We start from the raw sequence: 22,298 nt of genomic DNA on the forward strand, positions 1-22,298 counted from the left end.
TGTGCATTTGGACAAATGATTCTTTTGCACGGTTGCAAGGTTGTGTAAACAGAGGACACTTTTGTTGCAGGTAGGGCCAACGTAAAATGAAAGTGTTAATCTTGTTTGCAACCATTACAGCCCACACAAACACACATTAGCTGTTTACTTAGGTACAAGCCATGTGTGTTAATGAACAGTTTAAGCTCCATTGAGCATCAGTGAAACCTGTCCACACATTAATTACTGTGACACGGGGGAATCAAACTATTTACTACAATTTATAAGTGTATTGTAGAAAGTATAGCTACATTATTAGACCAAGGGGAAAACTGTTGTGCCCTAGAATTACTACACTGTCAATTGAAAGAGCACAAGAAGCAGACGTACAAAGAAATGTCAGGTAAGCTAGGCTACAGTATCTACACTGTGTGCATATATCATGCATGCACTCACTCAATCGAGCTAGGGCACAGAAGTGCAAACCCTCGGCCTGATGTGCGGACAAAGGGCACATGTTTCGTAACTAGGGGAGTGTTGTACGTACAAATTAAACCGATATACATGTAGTGTGACAAAGTCTAGCAGCAACTAACAAGAAACTAAATAACTACTGTATGATAAGAACCAGTTTCCTGATATGACTCTCACCTATAGAAGGCTTTGAAAACGGTGTTGCTACAGTTTTAGGCACCTTGGGTCAATGAGCTGAACTAGATGCTAGAGATAACAATTAATTCATATTTATATCACATGCAGGGCGAGAGGGTGGGGAGACAGTGTACATGCAGGGCTACAGTCGGGGGAACACTAGCACACAACCACTCATGTCCGATTACAACACACAGTCAACCCAGGTGAGTACAAATACATGTACATGCAGTACTGATGCTAAATGGTACAAGCACACAGTGTATATCGTATAGCAGGTATAAATTATATAAACGTTTGCGTTTTTGGATGATCGAGTATGTACGACGAACATTAATTTATACCCACTGTGGCATAGCAAAGTCAGCAAATTCAGCAAAGAAGCCTTGAGTCTTCGAACTACAATCATAATTCTAGCTTTCTACTTTTCCATTGTTCTTGGTACGGGATCACTTCAACTGCAAATAATGTCTCGAATAAAGGCCGGGTATAGCTAGCAGCACGCAGCCAACGTGCAAGTTCGCTTTTTAAACGCAGTGCTATGGCAGCCAGGTGAGCAGACTCCAAATACACAAACAGACAAACCAACGGACTACTATAACCTGTGTCTGCTCACGTGTCTCGGGTTAATCATCATGCATGCACAAACTGGTCCACCTACATCCATGCAGGGCCTAGTGATGACATCCCAGCCTGTAGCAATCATTGGGACCACTATACTAGTCTCTGTTGACGAGGTGATGAATTACAACCCCGACAAGCAGTTGGTCTGGGCTATATGTAACCTCCTCTTCTGCTGTTTTCCCTTGAGCTTGATTGCATTCATATTCAGTGTACAGGTATGTAAGTGATTACACAGTTAACATTACATGAAAATTGGCCTCCACAGCACTATATAACAATGCACACATCTGTACAGTATACGTATAGCCTCAGGCAAGCAAAAAGGATGTTCTAGCACATGTATGTATGTAGGTGCAAGTAGAGTATTCAGCGTACATGCATGTACATAATTATACAGACAAGATTGCATGAATTTTCATCATAAACTGGAAACTCCAACAAAATAACTCTCTGATTCTCTGACACTGAATTCAACAGTTTCAGTCCACTATATTTATTTACTGTCCTACACAAAAAATAGTGTATAAAACCTCGGGGTAAATACCTTTACAAAGAAGAATCTATTACCTGACCTTCGAGCCATCTTGATAAGGCACTAAGCTCCACACACACTCACACATGTACACACAGGCACTGGCCACACAGGAACAGAACATCAAAGCTGCTCATAAGTTCAACAAGCTCTCGTGTGGCTGCAACACTGCCAGCCTAGTGATCGGCCTTCTAGGCTACCTGGGCATCCTGGGTGTGGCCATATGGCAAATAATACTGGCTGTGGATAGGCAACTGTGAATCCGTTTCATTGGGTGAATCAAAGCCGACTAAAGAAGTACGATATTTAAAACTTTCCACGAAATATACAAAGACAATTCATAATTATAGAGATACACGAGTGAAAATGTGTGTAATAATTGAAAACACATGCAATAGCACTATCAATCTAATAATTATGTGTGCCATATAGCTAAACAAGTGACAAACTGGTTGTGTTTTAATGATGTGTGTGAGTTTTGATAATGACATGAACAGACTTCAATTAATTAGCCTGGAAAATAATAATAAGCATGGTCAGAGAACTCTACAGACGGACATGCACACAGTCCTAAGTGCAATCTATTGTTCAGGAACACAATCATCTCCAGTTTCGTTTAACAAGATAGCACAGGCAAACCAAATCTTACAACACATCTACTTTGTAAACACAAGCACACACACACACACACACACACACACACACACACACACACGAGCAGAGGCATCGCAGGTTCACGCACGCACGCACGCGCACACACACACACACACACACACACACACACACACACACAACACACTGGCAATGGCCACACACGAGCAGAGGCATCGCAGGTTCAACACACTCTCGTGCTGGTTCAATACTAATCTACATATTAACCAAAACACTTAAAACTGGTATACTAAGCTATACATGTACTGTACATGTACAAGGCAAGTTTGGGGGAAGCAAAACTACAGTGTACCGTGTCACTGCGAGTGGGAAAAACCGGCCTTCACGAACTATTGCAATCAGGCAAGGATCGTGATGTGATATCATACGTGTTCAAGTACTTGCTTGTATAGCTAGGTCTTTGAGAACTTATTTTTGTGATATTATAACTACTCGCAAACATAGCAGTATTACGGTTACCAATTCAGACACACGTTACATAGGAGTTCCCATTGTTAGGGTACAAGCTGGCTCACCTGTGACTGAGTACTGGCCGTGTCCCCTAGTATCTGGACCGCCCCCCGACAAGCATTGTGCACCGCCATCTCACTGATTGCCGTTGAGTACCTGCACGCACAATAAAGAGAGACATTGACTACTGACATGTACTGTATGTGCAGCCGCAGCGGGTTCATCTAGTAAAGGGGGTGGGGCATGCAGGTGTGAAGCTCTCCTATATAATTATATAATTATACTCTATTATAATTATCATAGCCACACACACACACTTAGTGTAATGCAATATAAGGGTGTGGTCAACAAAAGTGGGCGTAAACCCTAAATTTTCAGCGTGCACAAGGCAATCCTCCCTCCCCAAACTACCCTGAGTGTACAAAAAAATTCATCTAGTACTGACTGCCTCATGTTATCTTTTTTCACAGCATATCAAAACCACGGGGAAAAGAAAACAGTTTAGAGTTGAGATTGAGCGACAACAAACAGAACAGTTTATTGTTACCACAAAATCAAACATACATGTCCAGGTATCGTTTCTTGAAGTTGGCCCACTTGGTCCAGTAGGTGGGAACATTTTGTCTGAGTAGGTGGATGACCTTTGACCTCACGACTCGTTCCTCCTCTTCGTCTGGTGTCCAGCCGCACAGAGTGACGTCCCAGGGGAGGGCCTGGCGAAGCCCCACCTCCAACAGTGAGGCCACACAGTCCTCAAGAAACTTCTTAGCAATCTGCAAATGGTGCCATAATGTCATGTCATGTGACGTTAGCATTTGTCGATGAAATCAATGCATGGTTACACATTAATTCTTGCTTTATAATTATATACATAACCTGAGCATAGCATATCAACGTCCAATATTTGAGTGATGGGGCAGTCACAGTTAGCCAGTAAAACAACTCTTTTTCGATATCAAACAATAAGTCCACACAGACATGGCTCAACACACATACATGTACATAGTACACTTTACAAGCTCCTATTGCCTAGTTCTGTGTATGCTATTGTCCCTGTGTACTGTAATTAATACGAGTGCTAACAGACCACACCCACCTCTGGTCGTAACTCCCCCCTCTCGTACAGTGTTCGTACCATCTCCTCCCTGCGAACCAGGGCGGTCTGGATGAAGTCCACCTTGAGCAGCACCTGCAGCTCAGAGTAGCTGTGCCACAGAATGAGGTGGGAGGCCTGCATAGTGTGGGTAGTGGGTGTGGTTTAAAGTGAGACTCTTCAGTCACATGTAGACATCGATCATTCCCAACCATGAATTGTACTAGAATCCACACACACAACAGTGGACTATGACCAGAAGAGGTGAACAACAACAATTAGTTGACCTTTTGGCTGATTATGACCTTTTAATGATCTAATCATCGCCAGTGATGATTGTCCCATGTCATTATTGTCTAAACTACAACTATATACATGTTGATGCTGATCGAGCTATAGTTTTGTGAGTAAATTAATTATCAGAATCGTCTATCACAGACAGGCCATTGCTTTGCACTTACTCGCTAAGGCTTGTATAAACTAGAAGCTTGCTACAGCAATATAATTATAGTCATAATTATAGATATGACACTCGAATTTCAAATACTGTTATTATGTGCCAGTGGGTATAGTGGTCACGTCATGTGCTGGATTAGACACTTCATTAAAAGGTCATAATTAACAGAAAGGTCAAGTGGTGGCCACCTCCACTGTGTTACGACAGTAAGGGTTGTGTTGGTATAGTGAACAAGTAAGCGGTATTAGCTTGAACATTGAACATACTTTATCATAGGCACACCTACATGTACATGTACAGTCACAAGAAGTGTACATTTGTACACAGAGAAGTACATGCATGCATAGCTAACTACATTTGCAAGAGACTAGCTTAATACCACATACTCACCTTGACAGAGGCTGCCAGTCTGAACGATACCACATGTCCGTTCAGCTTGTCTATATCAGCTTCAGGCACTGGCGGGATCTTGTACACCAGGATCTTCCCGTCGGGACGCTTGATCGGACCAGGGGGGAGCTGTAAGCCTAGGGGTGTGGGGTTCCAGGAACTGGGCGGAGATCCAGGCACACTAGGAGGAAACCTCGGAGCCATATTGATATGGGGGCGTGGTGGTGGTGGTGCATACATGACCCGTGGAGGGGGGAATGCATTTGAGGGGTGACCTCTAGGTGGGGGGTAGTGGTCCATTCTTCGTTGAGGAAGATTTGGGGAACGAAATCCGGGGACGTTAGCAGGATGGGGCGGGGCTCGAGGTGGGAAACTTCTGGCTAGATCGGGGCCCGATATATTTTGCATCTGTTGGATCTTTGTATCGTAGAGGCTCGGTGGCTCCAGCTGTGTTTTTATCTTGAGGCCAAACACATTTTCACCGTTCATTCTCTTCATTGATCTAACGGGTAGAGGTAAGGATGAAAAGATGCAAGCTACACACAGACAATGCGGCGAGCTACATATGCAGGGGATTATCAAAGAAATCTAAGCTGTACTGGTCACAGGTACATTACTCTGACTATACATATACAGTATGCAGGGATGTGCCCACACAGGTCTGTGGTGGTACCACGCTAAACAAAAAATAAATACTACACGTATACATGTCGTATACACAGACAAACATACCCAGGGGATTATCAGTCAAAATCTGTGGTTACAGGTAGCTCTGACTACATATACTGTAACAGTATGCAAGGGATGTGCCCACACAGGTGGTACCATGCTAGACAAAAACTATACTTCCACATTAAAAATTTGTGTTTCGAATTGAGATAGCCCCCACTTTGAAAATTCTAGGCACATATCACGGAGTACATGTATGTGACTCTTTTAGACCTAGGATCGCCTCCTTATTTTGACCACTACATGTACATGCCGCCCCCAGGCCAATTACATACACTACCGGTTGTGGGACACAATGTGGTATCAGATTATAAGATCAGAGCGCTTGTTCTAGAATGCATGCACAATAGAATGGTGATGTGCACACATTCCTCATGCAGACACTTGTGCACTAACTTGACGGCCCAGTCGTTGGTCCGATAGAGGATCCTGGCGGTCCCACGGTCAGGGTCCACTTTGAGCACTTTGCCCCCGCAATTATCTGACAGCTGGTCCAGACGATTCTTGATCTTAGGAATAGGAGGGCCTCGGGGGATGTTGGAGACTATCACAATACGGGAGAGGATCGGCTTCAGGGGTTGAGTGTGTGTGTGTGTGTGTGTGTGTGTGTGTGTGTGTGTGTGTGTGTGTGTGTGTGTATGCGTGTGTGAGGAGTGGGTACAGTCATAATAATATATCACTCGATCCTGATTCTACGTGTAATGTCAGTCTATTGGTGTGTAAAGATCTATCAATTTTAGACTACCAATCACTGACCCTTTTGTAAAATGTGACTGAACTCATGTGTACGTGTGTGTGTGTGTGTGTGTGTGTATGCTAACCTGCTTTGGAGTGTGAGTCATTGAGCCCACATCCGCAATGAAGCTCTCAAAGTCGATCGCCGTGTTAGCAAAGTCCTTGAGAGCCACCGACGCATGTGAGCTATGTAGTAGCACAATGGTGATGTTGTGAATGTACCGCAGATCGTTTAACTCAGGCGAGAAGTTGACATCTCCTGAGATTAGCACCACAGTGGAGGGAGGGGGGTAGGTGTGAGCGAATCGCCTCAGGCTCTGACGTAGTTTGTCGTCAGCAGCATTTTTGGCCACTGCACTCACGTGTACAAGCGTGACCTGGAGGTTGTAAAAAACGAGTAAAACATGTCAGAAACGGAAGAAATGAGTAAAGGATCAAAGTTGTGACAACACTCAGAAGCTACATGTACATGTACATGTATCATGTGAACAATGTACAGATAGCCATAAATGAATCAAGCCATTAAAAGGGTGTTTCCTTACCGTATTTGGAGAAGACTAGAGGCTATATCCACTTACTAAAAGTTGTACAACATGCAGAAGGTCACAGGTCACGTCACATGCGATACAGTTGTACATATGGCATGTGATGGGCAGTTCAAATCAGCATAACCCTTGGCAGCACATGCATGCACTAACAATGTGATCTCTAGTGCATCGTGTAACTGTAAGAGTGTCAAACAGAAACTCAGGCATTCGCAGGCAATCATACTATGGGGTGCCGTTTGTGTCAAAATACTAATTTTATCCACTTATACACATGCAAGTGGACTGACTTATACACAAGTGCGCTGACTTATAGATAAGTACTCTGACATATACACAAGTGGACTGACTTTTCTGGCTTACAATCCAAAGCCCACTACCCCCCTCCCGGGACAAGGGGGGCTTTGTCAATTAAGTGCAAAGGACTTTCCCTCTGGGAAATTTTATTTGACAAACCCTTGGTAAATACCCCTGGGCATGATAGTTGACACAATAATGTTAATTGTAATACTTTAGACAAACAGCTATGATAACCAAAGTTCAAAGCCCTCCCCATTGCCCCAGGAGGGGGGTATAATGGGGTTTTTAGTAGTATTTGTGTATAAGTCAGCATACTTGTGTATAAGTCAGGGCCCTTGTGTATAACTTGCGTATAAGTCAGCATACCCGTATAAGTCAGTGCACTTGTGTATAAGTCGGTGCATTTGTGTATAAGTCGGTGCACTTGTGTATAAGTCGGTGCACTTGTGTATAAGTCGGTGCACTTGTGTATAAGTCGGTGCACTTGTGTATAAGTCGGTGCACTTGTGTATAAGTCAATGCACTTATCTATAAGTCAGTGCACTTGTGTATAAGTCAGTGCACTTGTGCATAAGTGGATAAAATTAGCATTTTGACACAACGGCACCAATTATACAATCTATAATAAATTTTATGGGCCAATGTAACCATAAGTATGTAGGCACATACGTAAATTTGTACTGTACGTCAATTGATAATAACCAGTAAAAACAGCAGGGCATACACTGTACACGTACACACAGCCACATCTGTTGGCATAGTTACCGCTCTCTACACAGACTCACATGAGCTTTATTAAGGGCGTCCATGACTTCCTTCCTCTCCTTAGTGATGTCACAGACACACATAAACTCTGCCTCTCGCTTCCCCTGAAAAAAAGTATTCCGAATTTTCCCCGCTAACGAGAATGCACTCTTGTTTTGAGGCACCGGACAATTTTCTATATCCCAGAAAACTCCCACAGGTTCTAGACGTCCACGAACATGCTCTGAGTGGGCGGGGCTTTTTTTATGGGCCGCCTTACTTGCCTTAGACTCCACATCCCCATTCTCGTCACTATCGTACATGTCCATCTCATTCACACTCATCAAACTGTTTAACTCCGGTCTATGAGTGCCGTCCTCATTCGGTTCCACGTCGGAATCGGAATCGGAATCCTCCCTGGTTATTTCATACTGGGAGAAACTCAACCCCCCTTTATTAAGAGCGCCAACAGCCATCGTAAACATATCGCTATCAGTTTTATTGCCGTTACTAGTAGCTGATGTATTTGATCCCTTTCTTCCTGCTCTCCGTCCTCTGTGCCTTCGTTTGGCCTTAACTTCGGCACCTGCCGATAGTTTTCGTGGATTCTTTGTAGGTGACCCTTTCCCTATAGCTTGTGCCGACGACGACCTTTGAACCTCAGAGTGGGTCAGGTATTGACTGCTGGTTAAAGGAGCTTCCTCGTCTGTTTCTGAAGAATCTGTGAGTTGTTCGATGTCTGCCGATTCACTCGAGCGGTCCGTAGAGTCCGAGATTAGTCTGGCGGGACAGGCCATTTTGTGCTCCAGGTAATCTGCCTCAGACATGAAGATGGCTCGACACTGTGGGAAGGTGCAAAATGATCAAGAATTAAAGCTATTAGACACACAGAACTATAATATTGCTGAAAGTACTATTTCATACGACCCACGTACCATGCACACATACATGTAACTGTCAGGGATGTGCCCATGCAGAATGTTCAAGTGTTGGCTATTCAATCATTGATTTGCTTTTTTTATGTTCTAACATTATGGTAAACTAGGCCTATGAGGTGGTTATAGTACTGACTATAGTACCGACCATCACAGTGTGGGTACATATCCCTGACTTGTAGAAATGACCACCAAAAATGCCGTTGAGGTCTTTTCAGAACAGTCAGTGCATAGAAAACTTGTCCATGGAGTGCTTCTACTCTACTTAGTAGTTATTTCTGCACTAGAACGCTAGCTATAAGAGTGAGAAAAGAGCTGCAAAGCTGCACTTAGCTGCAACCATTAATTATTTTATGGTCTTTGAACTTTTGGCATCCTTTTTAGATCATGGTCGATCGTTTCCCACTTTTTGCACCTTCTCTTCTGATTCCCTGCAAGCAAATGCATGCGTGTTTTTAATAGCGCACGCAAAACTAGCTAGAGCTTGAGAACGAAGCATTATTTCACAAATCCACAAATCAGAAAATATGACTATAGAAGCCTATAAAAGCTCTTATTTGCACTTCATTGATTAATTGAGCAGCTATTAATCTATACACAGATACACACACACACACACACACACACACGCACACGCATACGCACACACGCACACACACACACGCACACGCACACACACACACGCACACGCACACACGCACACGCACGCACACACACACACACACACACACACACACACACACACACACACACACACACACACACACACACACACAAACACACATATAGACACACACACACATACAAGCACACTACTGTATACCTCGCTTGAGCATGCATACACCTATACCTATACCTCGCTTGCGCATGCGCACGCCAAGCATAATTATCATCAACAATACCATGTACATGTACACCGTACCCATGACCATATACACGTAGGAATGCGGTGGACATGTGACTACAAGAGAATCCCTAATAAGCAGATTGGCAAAGCTGTACTACATTGATGTTCCAAGAAATGTCACGCAAAAAGTGAGCACGTAAGCGTGTAAACCACAACACCTAGTGCGACAGCTCAGCAGGTACATGTTACTGGAAAATGGCATTCACAGGGCAATCAAAGAATATTCACAATTCCAAATGGTGTATACGTATATGAATCAAAGCACTAGCTCCATGCATGCAACAGCTGTATGTAAAGCTACAAGCTCAGTCATCTCGAAGGTACATTAGCCTACAACACACTATGCTCAGTCATCTCGAAGGTACGTTAGCCTACAACACACTATGCTCAGTCATCTCGAAGGTCATTAGCCTACAACACACTATGCTCAGTCATCTCGAAGGTCATTAGCCTAAAACACACTATCCTCAGTCATCTCGAAGGTCATTAGCCTACAACACACTATGCTCAGTCATCTCGAAGGTCATTAGCCTAAAACACACTATCCTCAGTCATCTCGAAGGTCATTAGCCTACAACACACTATGCAAATGTACTAGCTTGTAAGTTGGTGTCACTCCCACTAAAACTCCAAGGCTTAGTATGAACAACTCTATATATATACTCACAACAGCACACTCACATGTCTGCACTGAGGCTTTCTGGTCAATCGGATGTGGTTGGCCAGATCTTCTTGACTCTGAAAGTGGGCCTTACAGGATTCCAGTCCACAGCGGCCGTCACATTTAACCAGCTCTCCGACAGTTGCATACAGCGGCTGGGGGGAGGGCTCTGGAGAAAACAAACATGAGATAGCTAGTGCAACAATAATTAAAGCCTGGTAATAAGCACTTAGATCTGCCAAGTATCCATTCCTCAGAAGGCTTCCTACCAAAAGACCACTTCTCTAATTGAGACTACCATTTCCCTGACAAACAATTAAGGAAAAGTAGAGATTGACTATATAGACATACAACAAGGATATCAGTTACACGTGCACCACTGCAACTTCTGATAACATGCAAATAGCTACACATACAGAGGAGGTCCGACAGGCGCAGTGCAGCTCAAGTAATTAGCCTTTGATTGCTCTCAGCAAAAACATACGACGTGGGTGGATAATTATTGCTCAATCAGAGGCTAATTGCCTGAGCTGCACCGCGCCTGTCGTACCTCCTCTGCTACATGTACATGCAAGGTGACCTAGCTACATATTATTTGTGACAGACTTAATTTACAACAATATTATTATTTTTACACAACAGTTGTCACACAACCAACAAAAACAACTCCCCTATATATGTACTGAGAATATTTCTTAAATCCCTAAAGAGACATTAATTTAACTATGCAAATCGCAATAAGCTTACCTTAATAAAAACAACGCCCCTACTAAAACTATTTATCCGTGACTCCTCTTTGACAGCCTAATTTTACAACTTCTAATATACGCATAATTACCGGTGGAGCTTGATTTAGTTACTACTTCTGCTACATGTAAAGAATTTGTAGAATTTACTAAATATTGCTCAACCACAAAACTTATTTTGACCCCCGGAAATTACCCTATTTTCACATCTTGACGAACCTTTTGACCCCTCCCTCCCCCCAGGGTGTCTGTATACACAGTCAGCGTTGTAGCAGTTCTTGGCCTGCCACTGTGGACATAAAGGGTTGCTCTCCATATTAGGGACATGGCGATAGGGACACTGTAAAGGTGTGGGTAGGTGGGAGGGTGTGTGGGATAATACAGCGGGAGAAAAATATACATGTATGACTTTAAAAAGTGGGCTGGATTAACCCCTATGTGCGTATACAGTAGAACCTCGATTATCTGGCTTGGCAGTTTTCTTTTTAGAAAATGGGCGTGTCCCTCAAATGCGCATGCGCATAGCAGCTGTTACCATGGAGACATGCCTGCTTATCTTCTGCGCATGCGCAGACAACCATGTGGTACTGCTGTTTATCAATAAAGTGGGTGGATCAAGGCGTGGTTTATCTATTCGATTATCCGGCATATTCACTTATCCGGCCTGCTTCTGGAACCAAGGTGCCCAGATAATCAAGGTTCTACTGTACACAGTAAATCAATCTGCTACATCATCAATACACAACATTTCTTATCACCCAGCCCCACAGATTTGGCGATGATTGCTACCAGGAGTACATTGCTACTCACTTTTTGCCCCTTCTTACAGCTCTGTCCAAACGAACAGTCTGTCAGCGGTCGGTAATCAAACATTTGACGACCCGAAGAGGGGCTTACATGTACTTGTAAGTGCTTCTCCTCTTTTAGTTTCTTAGGACCTTTTGTTTTTATCGAGTGGTACTCGATCTGGAAGCCAGATAGTGAACGAGCTGCCGTCTCCGCTTCATCCTCAGCAAGGAAATTGACATACCCAAAATGTCTGCAAGAACAGGAAGGTGTCATAATTATAGATCTAGCAGTTTCACAATAATTATACTGCGCAAATGACATACGCAGATCCAACAATAGCATTGACAGTATAATATGGTACATGGTAGCAGCAAGGACGTAACTTTGTGAAACCCATGTTCAGGTCGACTATATACGAAAACTAGCCACAATTTTAATCGGACATACTTAGAGACTCCATTTTCGTCTCTCATGATTTTGCAGTTAGCAATAGTTCCATGAGGGGTGAAGATTCGAAGAAGGTCATTCTCATTGACATTGTCTTGCAGATCACCCACCCATACAGGGTATGTGGGCAGTCCTCGTGCCTCCATAGGTGCTGCCATGTTAACTCTCTATCTTAGAAGGCATTGCTAGACGGCTGATCTGTTATTACTTGACTGTTTATCTGCTCTGTTCCTGGTAAAGCTTTACTTATTCATGTTCCCCGTGTGTACGTACATATATGTATGTACACACTATACACACATGGAAAGCTGCTGAGGTAGCTATTTCACAATGCTGACGCATGTGCAGAAAAAACGAGAGGGTGTGGCTTGTTTAGTACTGTACAACTTTAGCCTCGATCCCAGGCCGAGTTCCGGTTTATAAAAGTGAAAACTCGGCCTGGGATCGAGGCTAAAGTTGTACATGTACATACTAAACAAGCCACACCCTCTCAAACTCGGCCTGGGATCGAGGCTAGTACAACTTTAGCCTCGATCCCAGGCCGATCCGTCTCTAATTGAACGCTAGGTCGCCTCCTTGGCCTGGTATTGATTGTATCTGGGCGTGACCGGAAACTGGTAAGTATCAGCTATGTACTGTAAAATCTTCAGTTGGCTAAAAATACAGCGATATAATGATATAATGACACTAGAAATTAATACTGTGCACAGCAGTACTGCGTCCATAATAAATGCAGATGTTTAGAAGCGAAGATCTCAAACAAGAGCTTCCAGAAAGATACTGCGTTGGATATGCCTGCTAAGCCTTCAGGTGGCATAACAAAGATTGTGTGTTCACAGTGCATCAAGAGACAGTAGAATCCTGACGTCACTGGTCAGGATAGCAACTACAAGTGTTGAAAGAGCCATTCCACGTCAGTAGTTTTAGTGCAGGTAGTTCTATAAGATCGGACCCTTGGGAAGGACACGAGTGGCACTGGGGCATCCTCTTTCAATGAGTTCACACCCATCAGCTAGGAGGAGTACGACGGGGGTTGGAGGGGAAGGTTCCATTTTGCTCCTGTATACAAATTAGTATTCATGAACTTAAATTCACCATTCCACTATACATTTTGTAACTCACAGTGATGGTCCACACAAACTAGCCACGATTCCAGGCCGCACTTCCTTGAAGGCCGGTGAAGGAGGCTAACACAACACCAGTGCCAGTGCCGTAATGTCATATCTTGATCCAGATACCAAGGATTGGGCTATAGGCTATAGTGTACAATTTCCAATGATGAAAGGGTATTATTGATTTATATCGCTCACCTTGACAATACATCCCAGGCCCAGCCACTTGTGGACACCCCTGAGCATAGTATACAAGAGATCGATGACCAGAGTCTGAGGATAGACTCTACCAAGTGTATCTGGCAATCAATGGTCTAATCAAGCGCTTGTATTAAATTGTGTAGTCAATCAAAGGTAGCCAACTGATAGCAGAAACTTGAGAACCTATGTCTGTTCTTTCACAAGAGTGATGCTCCTTCTTTCTTCGCACAAGACAGCTCCTCACACTCCAGCTAGCTAAGCCTATATCTATGACAAACTAAACTTGCAAAGAATAGACCTATGACACGGAGTTCTTTGTGATTTAACGGTGATTTTACGGAGTAAGTATGCTTACATACACTATTAGTGTTCAATTCGCTCCACCTTTCTCTGGTATTCGCTCTTTTTTAGCGAATACCTGAGCAACCACAGCAACCACAGCACATGCCCAGATACACGCCCAGATACAATCAATACCAGGCCGAGGAGGCGACCTAGCGTTCAATTAGAGACGGATCGGCCTGGGATCGAGGCTAGTACAACTTCTGCTAAGAGTCACTCAGACTCAAAGTCATGATCACTGCAGGGCCGTAAGAACCAAGGTGGCTTGGGGGGAAACTGCCCCCTCACTCTGAAAACCAGGGGGCAGAGACCCCCTGGTTTTCAGACAGTGAAATGGGGTGAGGCTCCTCTGCAGAGTTTGAGCAAATCTCACAGTGAGTCCTGATAATTAGTGCCTTTTAATCTAACTACATTGGTTAAATGCATGTGATTTGTTGCAACAACACTGCATGTACAGTAACTAAAGTAAGTTAATCCACATGCAGCTGAAATTTATATAGCTAGAGCTCACTATGGCACAATATTCATTCTTTTTTCTCTTTAGTACCTCAGCCTGCCCATGCATGATGAACAAAGTATAGGACCCTCTTCTTACGAAGCTCAATGAATCCCCAGCGTCTATTCTTACTTTATAATTATACACAAGTTGCTAACTGATTCGCTTGACTTTGAAGCAGTTGCTCGTGACTTTGCTTCCACGTCGAATAAACTATAGCTCTCACATGCAGATTATTTCATTTATCCCTGAGAACATACAAAATGTAAAAAGTTCACTTCCCCCTCCCGGACCCACCCCCTGCGTCGCAAGGAGAGGGTCTATTCCTTTTTTCTGCCCCCCCCCCCCTACCTAAAAAATCTTCTTATGGCCCTGCACTGCATGCACAAGCTAACTATAGTCACTGATTTCAATAACTCTTCAGCCAATCTTTAAAAGTTGTGAGCATCAAAATAATGCAAGAGCTACAAAACCTTATACATTTATACTATCTGTGACTGAGGGTGTGCAAAAGCTACAACTCCTTATAAGTAAATAACTAAAGCTAAAACGAGTCAAACGTAAGTTTTTTTAGGCAACTTCATAGCTGCCAGTTTTGAACAAAGGCCTAAAAAAGGCAAACAAAACCCACAGAACAATCCTAACAGCAAATAACACAACTGTAAGAATAAGAACTCCTAGAGTGAAGTTCCGATTCACAGCAGTAGGAGATTCGGTTATCTTTCCCAACAGAAGGCACTCGTCAGTATCGGCTTCCCAGTGGGCAGACAGAATTCCGGAGAGTGCCCAGATCAGAACCGGGTAGACAATGAACACAAAGCGTAGAAATCTATCAAGAATAGTGTTCTCGAGGACAAAATAGAGTACAATCACGACTGTGAGGACGGAGAGAGTTACTGTGGAAGCGATTTGGCTGCTATATTCAAGGTAGTCTTGCAAGAGAATTGCAAAGTTCAACTCAGTAGCAGCTGTCAGCCAGGTCGTATAAACAAGAATTCCGTTGAGAACCAAAAACCTTGTGATGTACAAATCAACCTTGAAACCTTTCCTTGTCAGTAGGGTTGGTGTCACCTCGTACAGCCACATAGCTTGCACAAAGACTGTGGAATAAAGAGCAATCGAAAACAACGCAATGATAGGATATCCTACTTGGGCATAGTCGTTACCCCACAAATAGGTCCAAATTATGTTGAAAATGCTAGCAATAGTGTAGAAGTTGTAAGTCAGAAACACAATCGATCGTGGAAAAGAGGGGCGAAACACAAAAGACCAACCATACACAATCCAGAGGGCTTGCCAGGTGTAGATTACTCCCCAAATTGAAAAGGTCCATCCGGCAGGGGTAATTTCAACACAATGTTCATTTGAGACCGCAGTGGTGTTATTTCCAAAACCATATTCGGCCGCATTTGGAGAGGCAGCAAGGCCATTCACAATGAACACAACTACTAGAGCAACGGTTGCAATTATCAACGAAACGAGCTCTGCAATTCGATAACTTGTAGTTGTAGTAGTATCAGGTTTGAGGCTCTCAAGTCGTTCCATGAGGGGTGATTTTTCACTACCAATTTTGAACAAAGGCCTAAAAAGGGCAAACAAAACCCACAGGACAATCCTAACAGCAAATAGCACAACGGTAAGAATAAGAACTCCTAGAGTGAATCTTGGATTCACACGACTTGGCGATACGGGTATTTTTCCCAACAGGAGACACTCATCACTATCGGTTTCCCAGTGGGCAGATAGAATTCCGGAGAGTGCCCAGATCAGAACCGGGTAGACAATGAACACAAAGCGTAGGAATCTATCAAGAATAGTGTTCTCGAGGACAAAATAGAGCACAATCACGACTGAGAGGACGGAGAGAGCTGCTGTGGCAGCAGTTTGGCTGGTATATCCAATGTAGTCTTGCAAGAGAATTGCAAAGTTTAGCTCAGTAGCAGCTGTCAGCCAGGTAGCATAGACAAAAATTCCGTTGAGAACCAAGAACCTTGTGATATACAAATCGATCTTGTAACTTTTCCTTGTCATCAGGGTTGGTGTCATCCTGTACAACCATATAGCTTGCACAGAGATGGTGGAATAAAGAGCGATCGAAAACAATGCAATGATAGGATATCCTACCTGGGCATAGTCGTTGCCCCACAAATAGCTCCAGATGATATTGAAAAGGTTGGCAATAGTATAGAAGTTGTATGTCAGGAACACAATCGATCGTGGAAAAGAGGGGCGAAACACGAAAGACCAGCTATACACAATCCAGAGGGCTTGCCAGGTGTAGATTACTCCCCAAATTGAAAAGGTCCATCCGGCAGGGGTAATTTCAACGCAATGTTCATTTGAGACTGCAGTGGTGCCATTTCCAAGACCAACTTCGGCCGCATTTGGAGAAGCAGCAAGGCCATTCACAATGAACATTACTACTAGAACAACCGTTGCAATTGTTAACGAAATGAGCTCTGCAATTCGATACTTTGTAGTAGTAGTAGCATCAGGCTTGATGATCTCCCGCTGATCCACAAGGGGTGATTTTTCACTTGGAGTTCCCATGGCTGAAGCTGACAGTTTAATTTGGCTAGCAACTTTCTATTGCTCCTTAGGCCTTGCTTCACAATCAGAATGTCAACTAGATCTACGTACTGATCACTTTGTTGATCACACAAATTTCTGTACACTTTGGAGATTATCTTGCCATGGACATGTGACCACCTTGTGCACATTAATAACACCCTAAAGACACTTATGTAACAAGTTAAAAAATACATTCATTGCATGCCGCCCCACACAGAGTCATGCAATGAATCTTTTTATAGAATTGCGCTTCATTGTGTAATCATTGATATAGCACTTATCTTGTACATGTATAGGTCTGGCAGCATGTCAGTAGTCCACGCTAATCCTCAAGGCCGGGAGAGCCAGGATAGTGATCGTCAGCAATCATCGTATGATTTGCTCCAGCAGTGCTAGTTTGTTCCATTTTGCTTCTATCCATCGGGCTGCTTGCTTTTGAACGTTTTCTAGTTTAGGCCAGGAAAGCTAGATTAGTAGTTTCTCATCAACCCCCCCCCCCCCCATTACTTCTAGCCTTCCCTCAAAAGTTCGTTATTTATTATGTTGGGGTGTGGCCGAAATTAATGAGCCATACCCATTGTATATCAGGGAGTGGTCTTAGTAAACGGACTAATTTACGGTATAATTTACTAAGGTTTTACTACGGTACCGTATTTTACGTTCATAGTACGATTACCCATATTCTGGGTAATTTGAAGCGCATGCACACTGTCACCCATGCAATAGTAAAATACGGCCTGGAATCGAGGCTAGGTCTATGCAACAGCTGTATGTCAGGATTTGTCTTTGCTGCAACTATAAGCCCAATCAGATAGCAGCATTTCTAACGTGGTCAGTGTCATGTCGGGTTGTGCAACCACAAACCCGACCTCCTGTCAGGGACGGTCGGGCCACGCCCAACTACCTCTAGCCTCGATTTCAGGCCGTGAAGTGAAAGGCGCCTTTCTCTTCATGGCCTGAAATCGAGGCTACTGAGTTAGTGTTATGGGTGGCTGTATAAAGATAAGGTTGGAACCACTCGAGTCAAGTATACCTTTAGCTAATTAAACGACTACTTCTAGCCTAGTTTTTAGTTGTCCGGGTCGGTGGCAGTGGTCAACACCAGTAGGCCTGTGCCAAATATTCAAATTTGTTCACCTATTATTTATTCGCATTTGATCAGCCTGTTATTCAACTTCATCAACCCTATACAAATTGAGGACACCCTATTCACATACACAGCAGCGAAATAAAAATGGGATTAATTAAGTCAATTTCAGCAGCAAAGTAACAAACTTTAGCACAAACAAAAAATGTGGTCTCAACATTTATTGGACTAACAATCATAGATTTACTGTCATGTAAAATGTGGGTGTGTTCTGAGCTACTGTGCATGTGTAACTCAATGAATATCATTAAACTATTTTCACAGTGCCCCTATTATCAAGGGCGTATACACAGAGAAGAATTTTTGTAAAAAAAAGGCTGCCATTATTCAAAAAATTATTCCAGAATATGCCGACAGTTGCTCTAACGCTGACCTGATATCAGGCCGCTCATGGTCTCGAGGCTAGCACAGGAGCACCCTCTCTTTCTATATTAGTTAAGGTCAAGTGATTAATTCTAACCATAGATCTAGGACTATGTTCTATATTCACAGCCGTCTTAACATAATTATTCGAGGCTACCGCCACCACCAAACCACACTACTACTCTGTAACCCACACTACCGTAACCCTCGATAAATTCTAGCTACCCTCAATAAATTCTAGCTAGCCTCGAATCCACGCCGATTAAAATATGTATTATTTTTAATCGGCGTGGATTCGAGGCTATAGATTCTAGCTAGTACATGAACATGTTACTTACAGTATTAGTTTAAGTAGTGGTTATGACTTATATAGTTGAGCATGCATGTAAAGCACATCTGATTTTAACCAAGCGTTATAACTTTAGCTTCATGCAGCCATGCAAGCTTTTGAATTAAGTAGAAAGTTGTCAGCAGCAATGTACAGTCATGTAGTATGCGAGCACACGAGCTATTATACAACAAAAAAAACCAGAACACAGAAAAACTAAATAACTAAAATCTAAAAAGAGTCAAACAGCAGTTTTTTTAAGCAACTTCATAGCTGCCAGTTTTGAATAAAGGCCTAAAAAGGGCAAACAAAACCCACAGAACAATCCTAACAGCAAATAGCACAACTGTAAGAATAAGAACTCCTAGAGTGAAGCTTGGATTCACACGACTTGGAGGTTCGGATATTTTCCCCAACAGGAGACACTCATCACTATCGGTTTCCCAGTGGGCAGACAAAATTGCCGAGAGTGCCCAGATCAGAACCGGGTAGACAATGAACACAAAGCGTAGAAATCTATCAAGAATAGTGTTCTCGAGGACAAAATAGAGTACAATCACGACTGTGAGGACGGAGAGAGCTGCTGTGGAAGCAGTTTGGCTGCTATATCCAATGTAGTCTTGCAAGAGAATTGCAAAGTTCAACTCAGTAGCAGCTGTCAGCCAGGTCGTATAGACAAGAATTCCATTGAGAACCAAGAACCTTGTGATGTACAAATCGATCTTGTAATATTTCGTTGTCATGAGGGTTGGTGTCATCTTGTACAGCCAGATAGCTTGCACAGAGATGGTGGAATAAAGAGCGATTGAAAACAATGCAATGATAGGATATCCTACTTGGGCATAGTCGTTGCCCCACAAATAGGTCCAAATGATGTTGAAAATGCTAGAAATGGTATAGAAGTTGTATGTCAAGAACACAATCGATCGTGGAAAAGAGGGACGAAACACAAAAGACCAGCCATACACAATCCATAGGGCTTGCCAGGTGTAGATTACTCCCCAAATTGAAAAGGCCCATCCTGCAGGGGTGATTTCAACGCAATGTTCATTTGAGACAGCAGTGGTGCCATTTCCAAGACCATTTTCAGCTGCAATTGGAGAGGCAGCAAGGCCATTCACAATAAACACAACTACTAGAGCAACGGTTGCAATTATTAACGAAACGAGCTCTGCAATTCGATAACTTTTAGTTGTAGTAGAATCAGATTTGATGATATCAAATCGATCTAAAAGAGATGATTTTTCACTTGGAGTTCCCATGGCTGAAGCTGACAGTTTATTTTCTAGCAACTTTCTATCGCTTCTTAGGCCTTGGCTTCACAATCAGAATGTCAACTAATGATCACTTTATAGATTGCTGCAGCACTTTGTTTGGAGGTTATCTTGCCATGGACATGTGACCACCTTGTGCACATTAACACCCAAAAAACTTATGTAACAAGTTAAAAAAAACTGATGCCGCACAAGTCATACAATGAAGATTGTACCCTTCATTGAGTAATCACTGACCTTTGGCGCATGCTCAATGACCGACACGCATGCTCCCATGGTGTTGTTATTTACGGTTATACAACATAAAGCTCCAGGAGCGTGCATTCTTACCGTAATGTATGTAACAGAACCCGTGCCAATGTAAATGACCCACTTACTTTGGCAAACGTCTTTACAACAGACATAAAAATATTACCTGATCTCTGAACACAGCAAAGAATGTCTAAGATGTCAAACAAAGTTCGATTTATCCCCTTGGAGACAGAAACTGCAGGGCCACAAGTCCAACAGCGCTCTGTGGTGTACAAAATCACTGAAACAGGAGCTTTAGTTATATCGACATTGGTTCTCCTGGCTACCTTTGCAATTAATGGACTATCCTCTGTGCCGAACCATCAGAAATATGGATTTAAATACACCATTGCCAATGTTTCAAGCATGTTCTACACTCAGATAACTCCTGCTGGCTACACATTTGCCATTTGGGGGGTCATCTACCTTTGTCAAATTGCTTGGATTGTGTATGGCTGGACCTTTATGTGCCGTAAATCTGCTGTGAATACAATTTCACCTTTCACATACATCGCCTACGCCGTGGCCAACCTCACAAATATCGCTTGGATCTATGTCTGGGACAACCTTTACATCAAAGTCGCTGCTGGGGTGTTGTTCCTATCCGCTATTTCACTATACATCTCCCTCGGCAGTGCAGCCTACTACCTCTACACACAAACTTCTACTCTTAGCAAGAATGATCCAAAAGACCTCCACACCACACGAATCCTCGTTCTCAACTCTCTTGCCATCTACATGACCTGGGTAACAATTGCTTCTCTCATCGGTCTCACAACTGTCCTCCAGTACTTCACAAGCATTGGTGCTGTTGCTGCTGGGACCACATCCCTCTCCATACTTGCTGTGATTGTTCTGGTCTATTTCATTCTCGAGAACACTATTTTGGATCGATACCTTCGCTATGTGGGTATTGTGTACCCTGTTCTTATCTGGGCCCTCACAGGGTCTGTAGTCGCTCATTGGGGAAAGGAAACGGATGGACAGAATCCTGTCATCACTGTCGTGCTGCTGGCTGTGTCTATTTTACTGTTCTTGGTGAGGATCGTCTTGTGGATTGTCTTCTCAAAGATTCGCCCACTGCAACAGACCGTGAAATCGGTTGTTGTATGAACTACACTAATAGACAGTATCTTAGCTGTGTTTGTTCATTAGTATACACATGCATGTGTTTTAAATGTTAGAACACTCGATCAATAGCTATAATTATATGCAAATTAATTAAGGCGACACTGATCTAAGAAAATTATATATAACATAGCATCCCGGGAGTAAAAAAAGGGGTCACTAATTATTATTAGTGTTCATGCTCAATGTACCTTACTTTAAATTAGCATTTATTAGAACCTTATTAACACCTTACGTTATGTAATATTTACTACTACCTTAACCATGATTTGATGTTGATGTTGATATCATACTCTTCTCTAACAATCCTCATTGTTAGTGCTCCACTTCCTCCCTTTGTTGTTGTGCGAGCCTCTGGGGCCCCGCTCCACGTATTTAAGGTTTTGTTTACCTTTTTTGCCTCACTTCACTTTAACTTAGTTTTACCCTGTATTGTCAGTTGATGTTTTGCTTCTCAATCTAAGAATTCGGTTAAGCTACACTGTGAAGTCAATTTGTCTATAATTAGTTGTTGTTGCCTATAGCTAGGAGCCTGTCTCTAGCTAATTTGTCTAGCCTGTCTAGAATCCCTCTACACCAAGATAAGAGCTCAACAATTAGTGAGTGTTCTATCCATGAATTTCGCTTAGTGTGAGACATGCAGAGGATCTATATTAGAT

At 43.0% G+C, this 22,298-nt stretch overlaps 5 protein-coding genes and 1 long non-coding RNA gene across 7 annotated transcripts in view; 2 read left to right on the forward strand and 4 right to left on the reverse strand.

The window, feature by feature from the left end:
• LOC135351250 (uncharacterized) overlaps positions 1–12,711 on the reverse strand; it is a 52,625-nt gene extending 39,914 nt beyond the window's left edge. For both annotated transcript variants that reach the window (XM_064550215.1, XM_064550214.1), the window contains exons 1-11: positions 12,387–12,711; positions 11,961–12,189; positions 11,370–11,490; positions 10,425–10,573; positions 7,943–8,743; positions 6,399–6,689; positions 5,974–6,146; positions 4,849–5,350; positions 4,005–4,139; positions 3,473–3,681; positions 2,974–3,064 (exon numbers count right to left, since the gene is read on the reverse strand). In XM_064550215.1, coding sequence (XP_064406285.1) covers positions 2,974–3,064; positions 3,473–3,681; positions 4,005–4,139; positions 4,849–5,350; positions 5,974–6,146; positions 6,399–6,689; positions 7,943–8,743; positions 10,425–10,573; positions 11,370–11,490; positions 11,961–12,189; positions 12,387–12,544 — 2,859 coding nt within the window. In that variant the 5' untranslated portion in view covers positions 12,545–12,711. The remainder of the gene's footprint in view (positions 1–2,973; positions 3,065–3,472; positions 3,682–4,004; positions 4,140–4,848; positions 5,351–5,973; positions 6,147–6,398; positions 6,690–7,942; positions 8,744–10,424; positions 10,574–11,369; positions 11,491–11,960; positions 12,190–12,386) is intronic.
• Positions 8–2,254, forward strand: LOC135351260 (uncharacterized). Its single transcript, XM_064550228.1, has 4 exons — positions 8–382; positions 739–836; positions 1,302–1,469; positions 1,885–2,254. The coding sequence occupies exons 1-4, from the start codon at positions 376–378 to the stop codon at positions 2,044–2,046; spliced, it is 435 nt and encodes a 144-aa protein (XP_064406298.1). The 5' UTR covers positions 8–375; the 3' UTR covers positions 2,047–2,254.
• Positions 12,712–13,019: 308 nt separating the features above from the next.
• LOC135351264 (uncharacterized) lies at positions 13,020–14,257 on the reverse strand. Its single transcript, XR_010399421.1, has 3 exons — positions 13,697–14,257; positions 13,509–13,642; positions 13,020–13,445 (listed from the first exon to the last, which is right to left on the reverse strand). It is a non-coding gene; the product is annotated as an uncharacterized LOC135351264 (long non-coding RNA).
• A 687-nt stretch (positions 14,258–14,944) lies between these two features.
• LOC135351333 (uncharacterized) lies at positions 14,945–17,262 on the reverse strand. Its single transcript, XM_064550315.1, has one exon. The coding sequence runs from the start codon at positions 17,085–17,087 to the stop codon at positions 15,108–15,110; it is 1,980 nt and encodes a 659-aa protein (XP_064406385.1). The 5' UTR covers positions 17,088–17,262; the 3' UTR covers positions 14,945–15,107.
• Positions 17,263–19,082: 1,820 nt separating this feature from the next.
• Positions 19,083–20,383, reverse strand: LOC135351336 (uncharacterized). Its single transcript, XM_064550318.1, has one exon. It carries the CDS (start codon positions 20,206–20,208, stop codon positions 19,204–19,206), a length of 1,005 nt encoding a protein of 334 aa, XP_064406388.1. The 5' UTR covers positions 20,209–20,383; the 3' UTR covers positions 19,083–19,203.
• A 161-nt stretch (positions 20,384–20,544) lies between these two features.
• Positions 20,545–21,741, forward strand: LOC135351337 (uncharacterized). The gene has a single exon (XM_064550320.1). It carries the CDS (start codon positions 20,659–20,661, stop codon positions 21,622–21,624), a length of 966 nt encoding a protein of 321 aa, XP_064406390.1. The 5' UTR covers positions 20,545–20,658; the 3' UTR covers positions 21,625–21,741.
• The last annotated feature ends 557 nt before the right edge of the window (positions 21,742–22,298 follow it).

This window comes from Halichondria panicea, chromosome 17 (assembly GCF_963675165.1).
Source record: "Halichondria panicea chromosome 17, odHalPani1.1, whole genome shotgun sequence".
Taxonomy (NCBI): domain Eukaryota; kingdom Metazoa; phylum Porifera; class Demospongiae; order Suberitida; family Halichondriidae; genus Halichondria; species Halichondria panicea.